This window comes from Rhinoraja longicauda, chromosome 27, assembly GCF_053455715.1.
Source record: "Rhinoraja longicauda isolate Sanriku21f chromosome 27, sRhiLon1.1, whole genome shotgun sequence".
Lineage (NCBI taxonomy): Eukaryota > Metazoa > Chordata > Chondrichthyes > Rajiformes > Arhynchobatidae > Rhinoraja > Rhinoraja longicauda.
Window position 1 is genome coordinate 25,259,646 of NC_135979.1, and position 16,584 is coordinate 25,276,229.

Below are 16,584 nucleotides of genomic sequence, written 5' to 3' on the forward strand. Positions count from 1 at the left end.
AAAACAGGGAGGGGGTCTTTAACCTGTAACCAGCTGCATTAACCCTTGGTGGGACGTTCCTGGCAGCTAGTGGACTTCCCCACCTCCCCCATGGCCCCTGGTGAACTCCCTCTGCCCAGGCCAACACACACATCCCACAGAGGAATCCGCAAAGCTGAGTTGCGGTGTGCTGCTGGCCAGGGCAGGAAGACCCCAACCTACAATGGAGCGTTCCAGAGTCAGGGATACAGCTGAAGATCTGATGAAGTGTACACGAAAAGCTGGAGTAACTCAGCGGGTCGGGCAGCATCTCTGGAGAGAAGGAATGGGTGACGTTTGGGGCCGAGACCCTTCTTCAGACATGAAGTGTGCAGTTTGCTCTGGCTGTTGCCATGGGAACCAGTGGAGTAACCTTCTGCAGTCTGTGCAGCATGATGTAGAGACTGTTGCTGCCTCTCTGTGTGTGTGGGTGAGGGTAGTCTGAGGCTGGCAGCATGAGGTAGAGACTGTGTTGCTGCCTCTCTGTGTGTGTGGGTGAGGGCAGTCTGAGGCTGGCAGCATGAGGTAGAGACTGCGTTGCTGCCTCTCTGTGTGTGTGGGTGAGGGCAGTCTGAGACTGGCAGCAGTCTGTGCAGCATGATGTAGAGACTGTGTTGCTGCCTCTGTGTGTGTGTGTGTGGGGGGGGGGGGGGAGGTGAGGGCAGGAGAGGCAGTCTGAGGCTGGCAGCAGTCTGTATAACATGAGGTGGAGACTGTGTTGCTGCCTGTGTGTGTGGGTGAGGGCAGTCTGAGGCTGGCAGCATGAGGTGGAGACTGCGTTGCTGCCTCTGTGTGTGTGGGGGGGGGGGGGGGGGGAGGTGAGGGCAGGAGAGGCAGTCTGAGGCTGGTACCAGTCTGTGTAGCATGATGTAGAGACTGTGTTGCTGCCTGTTGGTTGTCAGCCAGCCCCATCATAACGGGTGAATGTTTAAAGAGCAGCATTGACGTGTCTCTGCCCCACTCGGGGAGACTGCTGTCTCTCTCTGCTCTCTCCCCCTGCTCTCTCTCTCTCTGCTCCCTCTCTCCCTCTCTCTCTCTCTCTCTCTCTCTCTCCCTCTCCCTCTCTCCCTGCTCCCTCTCCCTGCTCTCTCCCTCTCTGCGCTCCCTCTCTCTCTCTCTCTCTCTGCTCTCTCTCTCTCTCTCTGCTCTCTCTCTCTCTCTCTCTCTGCTCTCTCTGCTCTCTCTCTCTCTGCTCTCTCTCGCTCTCTCTCTCTGCTCTCTCTCTCTGCTCTCTCTCTCTCTGCTCTCTCTCGCTCTCTCTCTCTGCTCTCTCTCTCTCTCTCTGCTCTCTCTCTCTCTCTCTCTCTCTCTCTGCTCTCTCTCTCTCTGCTCTCTCTCTCTCTCTCTCTGCTCTCTCTCTCTCTCGTTGCTTGCCAGCGCTGCCTCTATTATTTATTCCTCTTGCAATGAGTGCCTTTGTGCGCGGTGGAGGCTGATGGTTGAGCCTCCCCTCGCCTGGCTGTAGCCCCCAGCACCAGCACCAGCCCCCCAGCACCAGCCCCCCAGCACCAGCCCCCCAGCACCAGCCCCAGCCCCGCAGCCCCATCCCCAGTCCCAGCCCCATCCCCAGTCCCAGCACCAGCTCCTCCTGTGCCGGGATGCAGCGGCCGGGGCCGGCGAAGAGCCGCCAGGGGAAGCGCTTGAAGAGGACATCCGACAGGTACTGCCTGTCCACCCCGAGTCTGAGGGGCCTGTTCACGATCAGCGAGGAGGAAGAGCGATGGAGAGGCGCAGCCCTCAGGAGGATGAGTGGTGAGTGCATGGCAAGGTGCAGGCTCGAAGGGCCGAATGGCCTCCTCCTGCACCTATTTTCTATGTTTCTCTGACATGAACAACAGTGTAAACAAGTCCCAAACACGTGTGGGTCTGTGGGTTAATTGGCCTCTGCACATTGCCCCTCGTGTATAGAGTGTGGATGAGAAAGTGGCACAATATTGAACTGGCGTGAACAGGTGATTGATGGTCAGTACAGACTTGGTGGGCCGAAGGGCCCTTCCATTGAAAAATCTTTCAATTCAATCAATATCTTATAGACAATAGACAATAGGTGCAGGAGTAGGCCATTCGGCCCTTCGAGCCAGCACCGCCATTCAATGTGATCATGGCTGATCATTCCCAATCAGTACCCCGTTCCTGCCTTCTCCCCATACCCCCTGACTCCGCTATCCTTAAGAGCTCTATCTAGCTCTCTCTTGAATGCATTCAGAGAATTGGCCTCCACTGCCTTCTGAGGCAGAGAATTCCACAGATTCACAACTCTCTGACTGAAAAAGTTTTTCCTCATCTCCGTTCTAAATGGCCTACCCCTTATTCTTAAACTGTGGCCCCTGGTTCTGGACTCCCCCAACATTGGGAACATGTTTCCTGCCTCTAACGTGTCCAACCCCTTAATAATCTTATACGTTTCGATAAGATCCCCTCTCTTCCTTCTCATCCCCTCTCATCTTCAGAGTGAAAGGCCGGGTCTCTGTACATCCATCCTCTGGAAGTTTCCAGATGAGATCTCCCCTGAAAGATATAGAACACAGAAGAGCACTGTACAGGAACAGGCCATGATACCAAGTGAGAAAAAGACACAAAGTACCGGAGTAACTCAGCGGGTCAGGCTGCATCCTGAAGCACATGGATGGGTGACGTTTCGGGTCGGGACCCTTCTTCAGGGTCTTCTGTATGAAGAAGGGTCCCAACCTGACTTGGATGAAGGGATTAAAAGTACCATTAGCAAATTTGCAGATGATACATAGCTGGATGGTAGTGTGAACTGTGAGGAAGATGCTATGAGGTTGCAGAGTGACTTGGACAGGTTGTGTGAGTGGGCGGATGCATGGCAGGTGCAGTTTAATGTGGATAAGTGTGAGGTTATCCACTTTGGTGGCAAGAATAGGAAGGCAGACTATTATCTGAATGGTGTCAAGTTAGGAAAAGGGGATGTACAACGAGATCTGGGTATCCTAGTGCATCAGTCACTGAAAGGAAGCATACAGGTACAGCAGGCAGTGAATAAAGCCAATGGAATGTTGGCCTTCATAACAAGAGGAGTTGAGTATAGGAGCAAAGGGGTCCTTCTGCAGTTGTACAGGGCCCTAGTGAGACCGCACCTGGAGTACTGTGTGCAGTTTTGGTCTCCAAATTTGAGGAAGGATATTCTTGCTATTGAGGGCGTGCAGCGTAGGTTTACTAGGTTAATTCCTGGAATGAAACATATAAAATTCTTAAGGGGTTGGACAGGCTAGATGCGGGAAGATTGTTCCCGATGTTGGGGAAGTCCAGAACCAGGGGTCACAGCTTAAGGATGAGGGGGAAGTCTTTTAGGACCGAGATGAGAAAACATTTCTTCACACAGAGAGTGGTGAGTCTGTGGAATTCTCTGCCACAGAAGGTAGTTGAGGCCAGTTCATTGGCTATATTTAAGAGGGAGTTAGATGTGGCCCTTGTGGCTAAAGGGATCAGGGGGTATGGAGAGAAGGCAGGTAGAGGTTACTGAGCTGGATGATCAGCCATGATCATATTGAATGGCGGTGCAGGCTCGAAGGGCTGAATGGCCTACTCCTGCATCTATTTTCTATGTTTCTATGTTTCTAATGGCGGGACTGTCATTTGTTGAAAGACTGGAGCGACTAGGCTTTTATACACTGGAATTTAGAAGGATGAGAGGAGATCTTATTGAAACGTATAAGATTATTAAGGGGTTGGACACGTTAGAGGCAGGAAACATGTTCCCAATGTTGGGGGAGTCCAGAACAAGGGGCCACAGTTTAAGAATAAAGGGTAGGCCATTTAGAAATGAGATGAGGAAAAACTTTTTCAGTCAGAGAGTTGTGATTCTGTGGAATTCTCTGCCTCAGAAGGCAGTGGAGGCCAATTCTCTGAATGCATTCAATCGAGAGCGAGATAGAGCTCTTAAGGATAGCGGAGTCAGGGGGTATGGGGAGAAGGCAGGAACGGGGTACTGATTGAGAATGATCAGCCATGATCACATTGAATGGCGGTGCTGGCTCAAAGGGCCGAATGGCCTCCTCCTGCACCTATTGTCTATTGTCTAAAATGTCACCTATCCATGTTCTCCAGAGATTCTGCCTGACCTGCTGAGTCACTCCAGCACTTTGTGTCTTTTATTGTAAACCAGCATCTGCAGTTTCTCGTTTCTACATGATGCCAAGCTAAACGTATCCCCTCTGCCTGCACATGGTCCACATCCCTCCAACCCCTGCATAACCACGTGCCTGTCTAAAACGCCTCTTAAATGCCACACCACCACCCCCGGCAGCTCATTCCAGGCACCCACTACCCTCTGTGTAAAAAAAATAATCTTGCCCCACACATCTCCTTTAAACTTTGCCCCTCTCACCTTAAAGCTATGCCTCTGGTCTTTGACATTTCCACCCTGGGGAACCATGGTTCTGGCTGTCTGTCTGCCCCATCCATGCCTCTTATAACTTGATATCCTCCATCTGGTCTTCTCCCAACCTCTGGAGTCCCAGAGAAAACAATCCAGAGGAAACCAGAGATTGTTCGTAAGGTGCCTCGGCTGTGGCGTGTCTGTACAGGTGCTGGCTTTACTTTAGGTTGATTTGGAGAACTGCTGGTTTCTAACCACCGGTGGTTGGCCTCCACTAAAAACACATTCCAAGGCCAATGATCCAAGGCTGAGGCCTCACACACTCCAAGGCTTGGCCTTGGTTCATCGGCAGAGCTTTTGCCTCTGAGCTAGAGGGTTGTGGGTTCAAATCCCACTCTCATGGTTTACAACACGATATAACTTCGTTTATCCAAGGAGGGTTTGAACATAATATCTCAACTGTCCCTGCGGTCTGGAACCGAGGGAGACTCGGACTGAGGATTTCAAACGACACGTTAAAATGAAGTGTAGGAAAATATCTGCGGATGCTGGTTCAAATTGAAGGTAGACACAAAATGCTGGAGTAACTCAGCGGGTCAGGCAGCATCTCAGGAGAGAAGGACTGGGTGACGTTTCGGGTCGAGACCCTTCTTCAGATTGATGTCAGGGGAGGGGGTGGGACAGAGATAGGATGTAGTAGGAGACAGGAAGACAGTGGGAGGACTGGGAAGGGGAAGGGGAAAGAGAGGGACAGAGGAACTATCTGAAGTTAGAGAAGTCAATGTTCATACCGCTGGGCTGTAAGCTGCCCAAGCGAAATATGAGGTGCTGTTCCTCCAATTTGCGCTGGGCCTCACTCTGACAATGGAGGAGGCCCAGGACAGAAAGGTCAGACTGGGAGTGGGAGGGGGAGTTGATGTGCTGAGCCACCGGGAGATCAGGTTGGTTAAGGCGGACTGAGCGAAGGTGTTGAGCGTCCTCTCTTCCTGTTACACCAAAGCATTTGTGATGATCAGGACAATCAATTCTTCTTGCAGCCAGAGGGTTCACAAGGACAGGTTAGCTGATCATTATCACATTTCTAAGGGAGAAATTGAGCTGGGTTTCAACTGCCCATGATGTTTACTACTGTGGTCACTTCTTTCAAACTCTCGGTGAGCTGCACAGACGTTGGAATGCCCTGCAGCTTGGAAGATGCTTTACAAATGCAGGTCTAATTTCTGTGGGATCACAGAGTCTGTCAAGGGCTGCCGTTCAGAAAGAGGCAATGCCAGAGGACTGGTCGCTGAGGAAGGGGAGTGCTGGCGGGGAGGTGGGGCTGGATGGAAACAAATCCCTCAGCGATACAGGCCTCAGTGGATGGCTCAGTTACTCTAATCCCTCTAGCGTGCTGCTGCCTCACGTGCAGTGCAGGCTCCCAATTACAGCCTGCACTGTGAGCGATCTTATAGTGCTGAGTGAGTGGGTGTACTGAGGGGAGGAGGACTGGTGGAGGTGGGATGGGTGATAATGGCATGGGTACTGTGAGACGGAGACGGGTGTTGGCGGGCGTGCGTTGGCGGGCGTGCGTTGGTGGGTGTGCATTGGCGGGCGTGCGTGGGCGTGCGTTGGTGGGCGTGCGTTGGCGGGGGTGCGTTGGCGGGCGTGCGTGGGCGTGCGTTGGCGGGGGTGCGTTGGGGGTGCGTTGGCGAGTGTGCATTGGCGGGCGTGCGTGGGTGTGCATTGGCGGGGGTGCGTTGGCGGGGGTGCGTTGGCGAGTGTGCGTTGGCGGGGGTACGTTGGCGGGGGTGCGTTGGTGGGCGTGCGTGTTGGCGGGCGTGCACGTCAGTGGGCGTGTGTTGGCGGGCGTGTGGAGATGGGACGGGTGGTAATGGGACGGGTGGTAATGGGACGGGTGGTAATGGGACGGGTGGTAATGGGATGGGTGATGGTGTAGCTGTTGGTGTTGGGGTAGGCTTGTGAGTGATGGTGAGTGACCAGGCTGGGTGGGTGTTTGGGTGTCTGCTGGCTATGGCCTGCCTTGGTCAGTGCAGTGTCTCGGGAGGACACTGGGCTTCAGGGGAACAATGCAGGGCGTTACGGGTTGGGGTACTTTGGATATAGGTACAGGGATTGTGCAGGGGGCTGGGGATTGGTGTGGGTGAGGCTGTGTGTTGGAGGTTGTGGGAATGTTGCAATACAGAAATGCAAAATAAAAATTCACCAAAGGAGCAAAGAGGTCCTTCTACAGTTGTACCGGGCCCTGGTGAGACCGCACCTGGAGTACTGTGTGCAGTTTTGGTCTCCAAATTTGAGGAAGGATATTCTTGCTATGGAGGGCGTGCAGCGTAGGTTCACTAGGTTAATTCCCGGAATGGCGGGACTGTCGTATGTTGAAAGGCTGGAGCGATTGGGCTTGTATACACTGGAATTTAGAAGGATGAGGGGGGATCTTATTGAAACATATAAGATAATTAGGGGATTGGACACATTAGAGGCAGGAAACATGTTCCCAATGTTGGGGGAGTCCAGAACAAGGGGCCACAGTTTAAGAATAAGGGGTAGGCCATTTAGAACGGAGATGAGGAAGAACTTTTTCAGTCAGAGAGTGGTGAAGGTGTGGAATTCTCTGCCTCAGAAGGCAGTGGAGGCCAGTTCGTTGGATGCTTTCAAGAGAGAGCTGGATAGAGCTCTTAAGGATAGCGGAGTGAGGGGGTATGGGGAGAAGGCAGGAACGGGGTACTGATTGAGAGTGATCAGCCATGATCGCATTGAATGGCGGTGCTGGCTCAAAGGGCTGAATGGCCTACTCCTGCACCTATTGTCTATTGTCTATTGTCTATTGCCATAGAAAATGAACCTGAGTAAACAATGTTAAAACTGTCGCAGACGTCCTTGTGTGTCAACAGACTGCACTCAAGCCCTCCATCTGGTGGGCATCATGTCATCCCTCTGCACAGCCTGTGCACAGTGTGTGTGTGTGTGTGTGTGTGTGTGTGTGTGTGTGTGTGTGTGTGTGTGTGTGTGTGTGTGTGTGTGTGTGTGTGTGTGTGTGTGTGTGTGTGTGTGTGTGTGCGTTGACTGCTCTGGTACAGCACGTGAACTGACAGATCTTCCAAACCACCGCTCTCATCGCCAAAGTTTGCACAAATATTATTTTTGTTGCAGTTGCTGAGTTTCAGGGGGGTCCAACATGAGTGGTTGCAACACTCCACAACAAGGCAAGAGCTGCACTGTTCCCCCAGCATAGACTGTTGCTGCCTCTCACACGCCCCAGCGTCCTGGGGAAGAGGCGAAGGCAGGCGCCAGACTGCGGATGAGTGTCCGATGGTATCCAGTTTATCTTTGTCGTAGGCTGCAGCTAAAGCTCTCCAATCCTTGGGCATCTGTACTGACAGGATGCAGGATCAAGGCTGGGTATCAGGCCAGTGCCCTGGGTCACACGTGTGAGGGCTGGCCAGGTGAGAGTGGAGATCAAGCGGGGGGAGTGTATGGTCACTTTACCCAGATGTACCACAGTGGACATCAGTCCCCGTGACTGATTCAGAGTTGGGAAGCATTGGCCATCTCCAGAACGCTGTGCTGTCAGGCCAAGCCAGTCACATACCTACACCCCTCCCCAGCATATAGACATCGCCCCACTCACCTTTACCCCCTGTCTAGCCCAGTGACATTATGGGTCTTCATCCATGGCTCAATGGCAGAGCTAACACAGCACAGGCCTCAAGCAATCTTCCTGAGAAGGGACCTCTTATCCATCCCCAGGATCAGTGACTGGAGAGAGCCAGTCTGAAGAAGAGTCTTGACCCAACACGTCACCCATTCCTTCTCTCCAGAGATGCTGCCTGCCCCGTTGAGTTATTCCAGCTTTTCGTGCCGTACTAAGGCAGGTTAGATATCAGTTCAGAACCTGCCGCACTTTGGGAACAGATAACCAAACGATCTGTTGAAACAGCCAACAATTAACCTGGCAACCAGCGATCAATCTGTGTCAGCACCTGGCAAATGATCGGTTACAATGCTGAAAACTACATTCTGCACTCTGTATCTTACCCTTTGCTCTTTGCTATTGAGTTTGACTTGATTATATTGTATAGTATAGTATGATTATCTGATCCAAATGGATAGCAAGCAAAGCTTTTCACTGTGCACTTGACAATAGTAAGCCTTAACCTAACCCAGGGTCAAGCGTTGAGGGGAGAGGGGTGGCACGGTGGCGCAGCGGTAGAGTTACTGCCTTGCAGCACCAGAGACCTGGTTCAATCCTGATTATGGGTGCTGTCTGTACGGAGTTTGCACGTTCTCCCTGTGACCACGTGGAGTTTCTCCGGTTTCCTCCCACACATGCAGGTTTGTAGGTTAATCAGCTTTGGTAAAATTGTAAATTGTCCCTCGTGTGGAGTGCACGGAGTGATTGCTGGTCGGCATGAACTCGGTGGGCCGAAGGGCCTGTTTTCATGCTGTATCTCTAAACTAAACTATATCTTGTATCTCCTGAGTACCAAGGGAATCACTGACCATGGGTGAGCTAAGGAGCGGAGTTTCTTTAGGGAGGGAGACGAGATTCTGGTGGACACGAGTGGAGTTCACTGCCTCAGTACTGGTGACAATGGCGACAGTGGGGGACGGTGACATTTCTGTGCAGCAATCTCCTCCTTTGATGTATGGGATCTTCAAGAAATCTCTATGATACTCCTCCAGTCTCATTAGGTGAGATCAAGTTGAGGTTAGTGCACCCCACAATGATAGTAAGGTACAGGCTTTTGATTGAAGCGTACACCATGGAACCAGACCATTCGGCCCACTGAGTCCACGATGGCCGTTGATCATCCGTTCACACTAGTTCTATGTTATCCCACTTTCTCATCCACTCTCTACACACTCGGGGCCAATTAACCTCCAAACCCGCATGTCTTTGGGACGTGGGAATAAACTGGAGCATTCAGAGGAAACCCACGTGGTCACGGGGAGAGCGTGCAAACTCCACACAGACAGCATTCGAGGTCGGGATCGAAGCCGGGTCTCTGGCGCTGTGAGGCAGCAGGTCGACCAGATGCACCACTGTGCTGCCCTCAATGATATTCTTGATCCCACCAGCATCGCAGCCACACAGACTCAGACCAAGAGAATCCCACCATTGGTAAATGTGGTGATGAAGACACATGGGATTCTTGCAACTGAATAAGGCATTAATGAGGCCTGGGATGGATTACCGTGTGCAGTTCTGTTGTCACTCTAGAGGAAGGATATGATTGCAATGGAGACGGTGCAGAGGTGATTTGCTCAGATCTTGTCCCTGTACGGAGCATATCAGTTATGAGTAGAATCTAGATCGGCTGGTTTGCATCCCTTGCTGTGAAGGTGACTGAAGTAGGACCTAGTGGAGGAGAGGGGGGATTATGAAGGGCGTAGACAGGGTGGAAAATAAGAAACGACTCTACTTCTAAAGCTAGAGGGCATCGATTAGAGGCTTCAAACGGCCTGTGAGAAAGAAAGTTCACCAAAAGGGTTGGAAATTGGAACCCGGGACCTGAGAGGGTGTTCGAGGCAGAGACTCTCACAATGTTTAACAAGTCCGTAGATAAACACTTGAATCACTGTTCAACACGACAGCCCAAGCGCTGGAAAAAGAAATTAGTATTGATCAACACTTCTCAGTCAGCATGGACTCAATGGGCAGAAGGGCATCTGTCTGTGCTGTATGACTGTGACTGTATGAATGGCATAGGTTAATTTAACAAAAACGAGATAAGTAGGATGATGGGACAATCAAATGGGAAGGAGAGTGGGAAGGGTGGCATGGTGGCGCAGCGTTAGATTTGCTGCCTTGCAGTGCCAGAGACCCGTGTTCAATCCCGGCTGTGGGCGCTGCCTGTACGGAGTTTGTACGTTCTCCCCTTTGACCGTGTGGGTTTTCTCCGGGTGCTCCAGTTTCCTTCCACACTCCAAAGACGCGTAGGTTTGTAGGTTAATTGGCTTATGTAGACTGTAAATTGTCTCTGGTGTGCAGGGTAGTGTTAGTGTACAGAGTGATCACTGGTTGGCTTGGACTCGGTGGGCTGAAGGACCTGCTTCCATGCTGTGTCTCTAAAGTCTAAAATAAGGTAAAGGCATCTAATAGTGCCTCCTCTTTTGAGAGATGCTGCCTGGAAACAGGCTCTTCGGCCCACCGAGTCCACACCGAACATCAATCACCCGTTCACACCAAACAGTTCTGACCTGAAACGTCACCCATCTGAGTCTGAAGAAGGATTTCCACCCGAAACGTCACCCATCCTTTTTCTTCAGAGATGCTGTCTGACCCGCTGAGTTACTCCAGCACCTTGTGTCTATACCCGTTCACACTAGTTCTATGTTATCCCACTTTCTCATCCACTCCCTGTATACTCGGGGCAAGTTACAGAGGCCAATTAGCCGACAAACCCGCACTCTGTTTAACTTTAATAATTCCTGCGCAAAATGAACTAGGAGAGAAAATATGAATCAACATTGCTGCACTTTGTTCTGGAGAAGCATCTGACACGTGCACATTAATGTTATGACTAACATGACAGATATTTGTAAGCTGCCACATACTTGCAATGCAATGGGGAACAGCAATGTATCACGGGTCTGCTTGTATATAATGCATTGGAAAAATGTTCTGTATATTTCCATTATAACACCGACTGATAGCAGAACTCTGTGTGCTGTGACTTACTGATCTCACACCAAAGTGCCACATCTAGGTGTTGGTTTTGTGCTTACGCTTGCTTTCTCAGTTAAATCATCTGTTTACAGCATTGATTTCTGCACTCTCAGCTTGTCTTCGTCATTGCATGAGGCAGTGTGCATGATCAAAATCTCAAAGCCCCTGCCCCACGGACAACTGGACCCCCCTGCCCCACGGACAACTGGACCCCCCTGCCCCACGGACAACTGGACCCCCCTGCCCCACGGACAACTGGACCCCCCTGCCCCACGGACAACTGGACCCCCCTGCCCCACGGACAACTGGACCAACCATATCCTGCTGCCCACTTGCTCTGCCCCTCCCTCACTCTGTAATCATTTCAGGCTCTGCCAAGGCAGACGTAAAGACTGAGAGCCTGGGCCGATAGGGGGAGAGAGAGAACGAGAGAGACACAGAGGGAGAGAGAGACAGAGGGAGAGAGGAAGAGAGAGAGACAGAGGGAGAGAGAGACAGAGGGAGAGAGGAAGAGAGAGAGACAGAGGGGGAGAGAGAGACAGAGGGAGAGAGGAAGAGAGAGAGACAAGGGAGAGAGAGACAGAGGGAGAGAGGAAGAGAGAGAGACAGAGGGAGAGAGAGACAGAGGGAGAGAGACGGAGGGAGAGAGAGACGGAGGAAGGGAGAGATGGAGGGAGGGAGAGATAAAGGGAGGGAGAGACAGAGGGAGGGGGAGAGAGAGACAGACAGATAGAGAGGGAGAGAGACAGAGGGAGAGAGACAGGGAGAGAGAGAGACAGAGAGAGAGAGAGACAGAGGGAGAGAGAGAGAGACAGAGGGAGAGGGAGAGAGAGAGAGACAGAGGGAGAGAGACAGAGGGAGACACAGGGAGAGGGAGTGAGAGACAGAGAGAGAGAGTGAGACAGAGTGAGAGACAGAGAGAGAAAGAAAAGAAAGTCATAGTGATAATGCTGTACAACACAGAAAAGTGTCCTCAGCCCACCTTGTCCGTACGCCATCCTGATTATTGGACATTGCACATTGCAGGTATCCTCCTATTGGTCTCGTCCTATTTGCCTTCATGACCCTTGGCCCTCTAAACCCTCCCTCACCACATACTTGATGAAATGTCTGTTGAAAGTCATAATTGTATCCACTTCCATAGCTTCCTGTGGCAGCTAATTCCAGATATGGACTATCCCTCAGTGAAGGAAGGAATTGCAGATGCTGGTTTAAACTGAAGATAGACACAAAAAGCTGGAGGAGCTCAGCAGGACAGGCTCTGTCTCTCTGTTGAGAAGGAATGGGTGATGTTTCTGAAGTAGGGTCTCGACCCGAACCGTCACCCATTCCTTCCCTCCAGAGATGCTGCCTGTCCCGCTGAGTTACTCCAGCTTTTTGTGTCTATCCCCTTAGCGAATACAGTACTCTCTCAATTCCCTCTCAAATCTCTCCCCTGTTACCTTATTGCATATTGCAATTAAATTATTGCGTCGTATGGGAGGCGCATTCCCAATCTCGTTGTACCCCTGTACAATGACAATAAAGATATATTGTATTGTATTGTATTGTATTAAGCCTACATTTAGAATCCTCTTCCCTGGGAAATAGACTGTAAGCATTTGCTTGATGGAGGGGTGTGGATAATGTGGGAAGAAGGTTTACAGAGCAGTGCATCATGAATGGGCACCAGATTAAGAAGAGAACAGAAAAGGGTGTGAGGAGAACAGGAAGCTGAAGAAAAAAAACACCAGCAAAATAAATGGTCTTGAATCCTCGCTCTGGCTGATTGTCAACAACGCTACATGGGTTCACAGCATATGTTGGAAGCTTTGAGATTTCTTGTTTAGCACTTACGTCATACTGGATTATTCGAGGAATTTAAAGTGGAGGTTGATATATTTTTGACAGATCGAGGAGGTGAGGGCCCTGGGGAACTGGGGCAGATGAGGAGCTGGAGGCTGGAGGAGGTCAGCCATGATCAACATGGGCTGATGAAGGAGGCTTTGGGCACCCTGCCTTTCATCAGTCAGGGAATTGTGTGTAGAAGTTGGGATCTTGTGTCGGGTAGCCAACTGTCCCGTATTAGCCAGGACATCCCGTATTTTGGGCTAAATTGGTTTGTCTCGTACGGGACCGCCCTTGTCTTGGACGCTCGGACGCTGTAGGCCTGGACACTGTAGGTCAGGACGGTGTAGATGCGGACAGTGTAGGCCTGGGCGCAGCCTAACCGAGGTTGCATAGCAACCCGCCTCCCAGTCTGGGCGGCCACCATTGGCGGAGCGGGAGCACGTGGCCACTGGCTGGGTGAGGTCACGTGGGGCGCGGGGCGGTAAATGTCACCTTGTCCCTTATTTGGGAGTGAGATAGTTGGCACCCCTAATGTTGTGCCCCAGTCGTACGATAAGTTGGGGTGGGCGCTCTTGGAGTTTTGTGTTTCATTTAGGTTACCATTCCATGGAAAAATTGGCATTAAGTTGGAAAGAGTGCAGAGAAGATTTACAGGAACATTGCCGGAACAAGGGCCTGAGCTGAAGGGAGAGGTTGGGCAGGCGAGTACTTTGTTCCTCTGAGATCAGGAGGCTGAGGTGTGATCTTGTAGTGGTGTAAAAACATGAGGGGAATAGATCGAGTGACTGCCCAGTCTTTTACCCAGGGTAGGGGAATCAGAGGACATAGGTTTAACGCGATAGTGGAAATATTTAAAAGGATCCTGAGGGGCAACGTTTTCACACAGAGGGTGGTGGGTGTATGGAACGAACTGCCAGAGGAGGTAGTTGAGGCAGGTACAGCAACAACAAGAAAAAAGGCGCTTGGACAGGTACATGGATGGTGAAGGTTTAGAGGGTAAATGGGACTAGCCTAAATGAGGCATCTTTGTCAGTATGGGCTTCGGGCTGAAGGGCCTGTTTCCGCGCTGTACGATTTAGGCAGAAATGTGGGGAGCACAATGAAGAGGTTTGCAGGTGATCCAAAAACTGGCGGAGATGGAGTAGTGTGGTCAGGAGAGAAGGAAAATAGGGACTGGAATTGTGAGGTGATGCCTTTCAGAATGTGCAATAGAGCAAGGAAATCTGCAATAAATGGCAGGGTATTGATTGGTGCATAACCTTGGAGAGTATGTTGGTGGATGCATAAAAGGTAGCATAGTAGCTCAATTATGGAGTTAAGAAAGCAGGCGCAATGGTTCATTAATTAACTGAGGCACAGACTATAAGTACAGTGAGGTGATGCTATTATTGTACATTTATATTATCTTTTAAGCGCAGGGGCAGTTTTATAAATTACTAGACCAAGTGGAACCGTTGGGCCCATTCCTCGTAGCGTTTCCCTTGTGACTTGGGGAAATCGCGTTTTTTTTCTTTAAAAAAATTGTTTAATTTAAAAAAAAAATCTCTCCAGAGTGAGCCGTGGACCCAAAGCCTCTCCTGCATTAGTGTAGCACCATCTCCTCCCCCACACCCCAATTGCCCCCACACCCCCCCTCCACATCCCTACCCCCCACCCCTACCACCCTCACCGCCATCCACCCCCACTCCCTCTCTCCCCCCAGCTCCGTACCCCTCCCACGCTCCTCCCCCTCCCTTTCCCCCTCCCCTCCCCCCCCACCCCCCCCCCCCTCCCCTTCCCCCCCCCCCCCCCCCCCACCCTGGAAAGAATGAATGGGTGATGTTTCGGGTTGAGACCCTTCTTCAGACGTCTTTAGTGGCAAAACAATATTGAGCAGTTGCTAAAGTGGGCAGAGAGATGATTTTAATCCTGTAAAATGTGAGTTTATCTAATTTACAAAGGCAAATAAAACTGCAATCTGCACAATGAATGGGAGGACCCTTGAAAATACTGAGGATCAGAGGAGCATTAAACTTGGTTAACCATCCCTGAAGGAACAGCGCAGATGGATAAAGTGTTCAAGAAGGCATTTCTTAAATGACTTGCGTCCATTACTTAGGACATAGAGCATGAAAACAGCTAGGGTGTGGAATATAAAACATTGATTGGACCACAGCTGGTGGGCAGCATGATGGCGCAGTGGTAGAGTTGCTGCTTTTCAGCGCCAGAGACCCAGGTTCGATCCTGACTACGGGTGCTGTCTGTGCAATGTTTCCATGTTCTCCCCGTGACTACGTGGGCTTTCCCCGGCTACTCCTGCTCCTTCCCACACCCAAAGACGTACAGGTTTGTTGGATAATTGGCTTGTGCAACTTGTAAAATAATTGTCCCACAGGCACTCTGGGGCATCAAGCTGACTGGTGAGAGGATCAAAGTTTAAAGGAGATGTGCGGGGCAAGTATTCCACAGAGGGTGGGGTGCCAGGCGTGGTGGTGGAGGTAGATACGCCAGTGGTGGTGGAGGAGGCGTTTAGATAGCCACATGTATATTCAGGGAATGGAGGGAAATGGATCACATCCAGGCGGAGATTTGTTTAACCTGGCATCATGTCTCTGGTCAGAGACCGACATCGGGAACTCCAAGCCACGGGAGTTTCAACCGCCCCGATGCCGGAGTTTCGATCGCCCCGATGCCGGAGTTTCGATCTCCCCGACAAAGGGGGTTTCAACCGCCGGCTACGAGAGCTTTGATCGCCCCGACAGATGGTCCGACTGCCCCGACCGCGGGAGAATAAAGAGGAAGGAGATTGGACTTTTCTGCCTTCCATCACAGAGAGAAATGTGGGGAATCCGCTGTGGTGGATGTTTACGTTAACTTTTATGCAGTTGTGTGTCATGTTGGTTTTTTTCTCGTATGGCTGTATGATAATTCGTGGATCACTGTACCTTAATTGGTACATGTGACAATAAAAGACCTTTGAAACCTTTGTTGGGCACAGATATTGGTGGCTGAAGAGCCTGTTCCTGTGCTGTACTGTTCTATGTTCTATGTTATCTTCTAATGATATCACTCATTTTCATGTTATCGCTTTGTAGCACATCCACAATCACACTAAGTGCTGCATTTGTTAGATGATGTTCACTCACCTAGAGATCCTACTGTATGTTTCTTTTTTTCCCCCTTAGTACCTAATCAGATGTACAGCACTTTGGTCAACGTGGGTTGTTTTTAAATGTGCTGTACAAATAAAATTGACTTGACTTGACTTGACATGCGCACACTATTGTGCTGCTTAAGTATTTCCTTCTCTAGCTTGAATCATTATCTCATGTTAGCCTCGACTCCTCTTCCATTCTCCTCTCAAGATGCAAGTGAAGCTAATTCATGTCCTGAGTCTTCCACACGTTCATTATTCAGCAGTAGAGTGAACGGTTTGCCAATGTGGCTTTGTGCTGATGTCAGCTTATTAAACTATATATTTTTTAAACACAATGAATGGTAGGGCTCTGGGGAATGTTATAGAGCAGAGGGATCTAGGACTACAGGTACATCGTTCATTGAAAGTGGAAAAAAGGCTTTTGGCACGTTGGCTTTCATCAGTCAGAGCACAGAGTGGAGAAGTTGGGAGGTCATGTTGCAGTGGTATAGGATGTTGGTGAAGCCGCATTTAGAGTATTGTGTTCAGTTTTGTGCACCACCTTACAGGAAAGATGTTGTCAAGCTGGAAAGGGTGCAGAGAAGATTTACAAGG

General features: G+C 50.7%; 1 protein-coding gene across 1 annotated transcript; it reads left to right on the forward strand.

The window, feature by feature from the left end:
• Positions 1 to 831: 831 nt before the first annotated feature.
• On the forward strand, positions 832 to 15,973 carry LOC144606680 (uncharacterized). The gene is made up of 2 exons (XM_078422981.1): positions 832 to 1,770; positions 15,454 to 15,973. The coding sequence occupies exons 1-2, from the start codon at positions 1,617 to 1,619 to the stop codon at positions 15,705 to 15,707; spliced, it is 408 nt and encodes a 135-aa protein (XP_078279107.1). The 5' UTR covers positions 832 to 1,616; the 3' UTR covers positions 15,708 to 15,973.
• Positions 15,974 to 16,584: the final 611 nt, after the last annotated feature.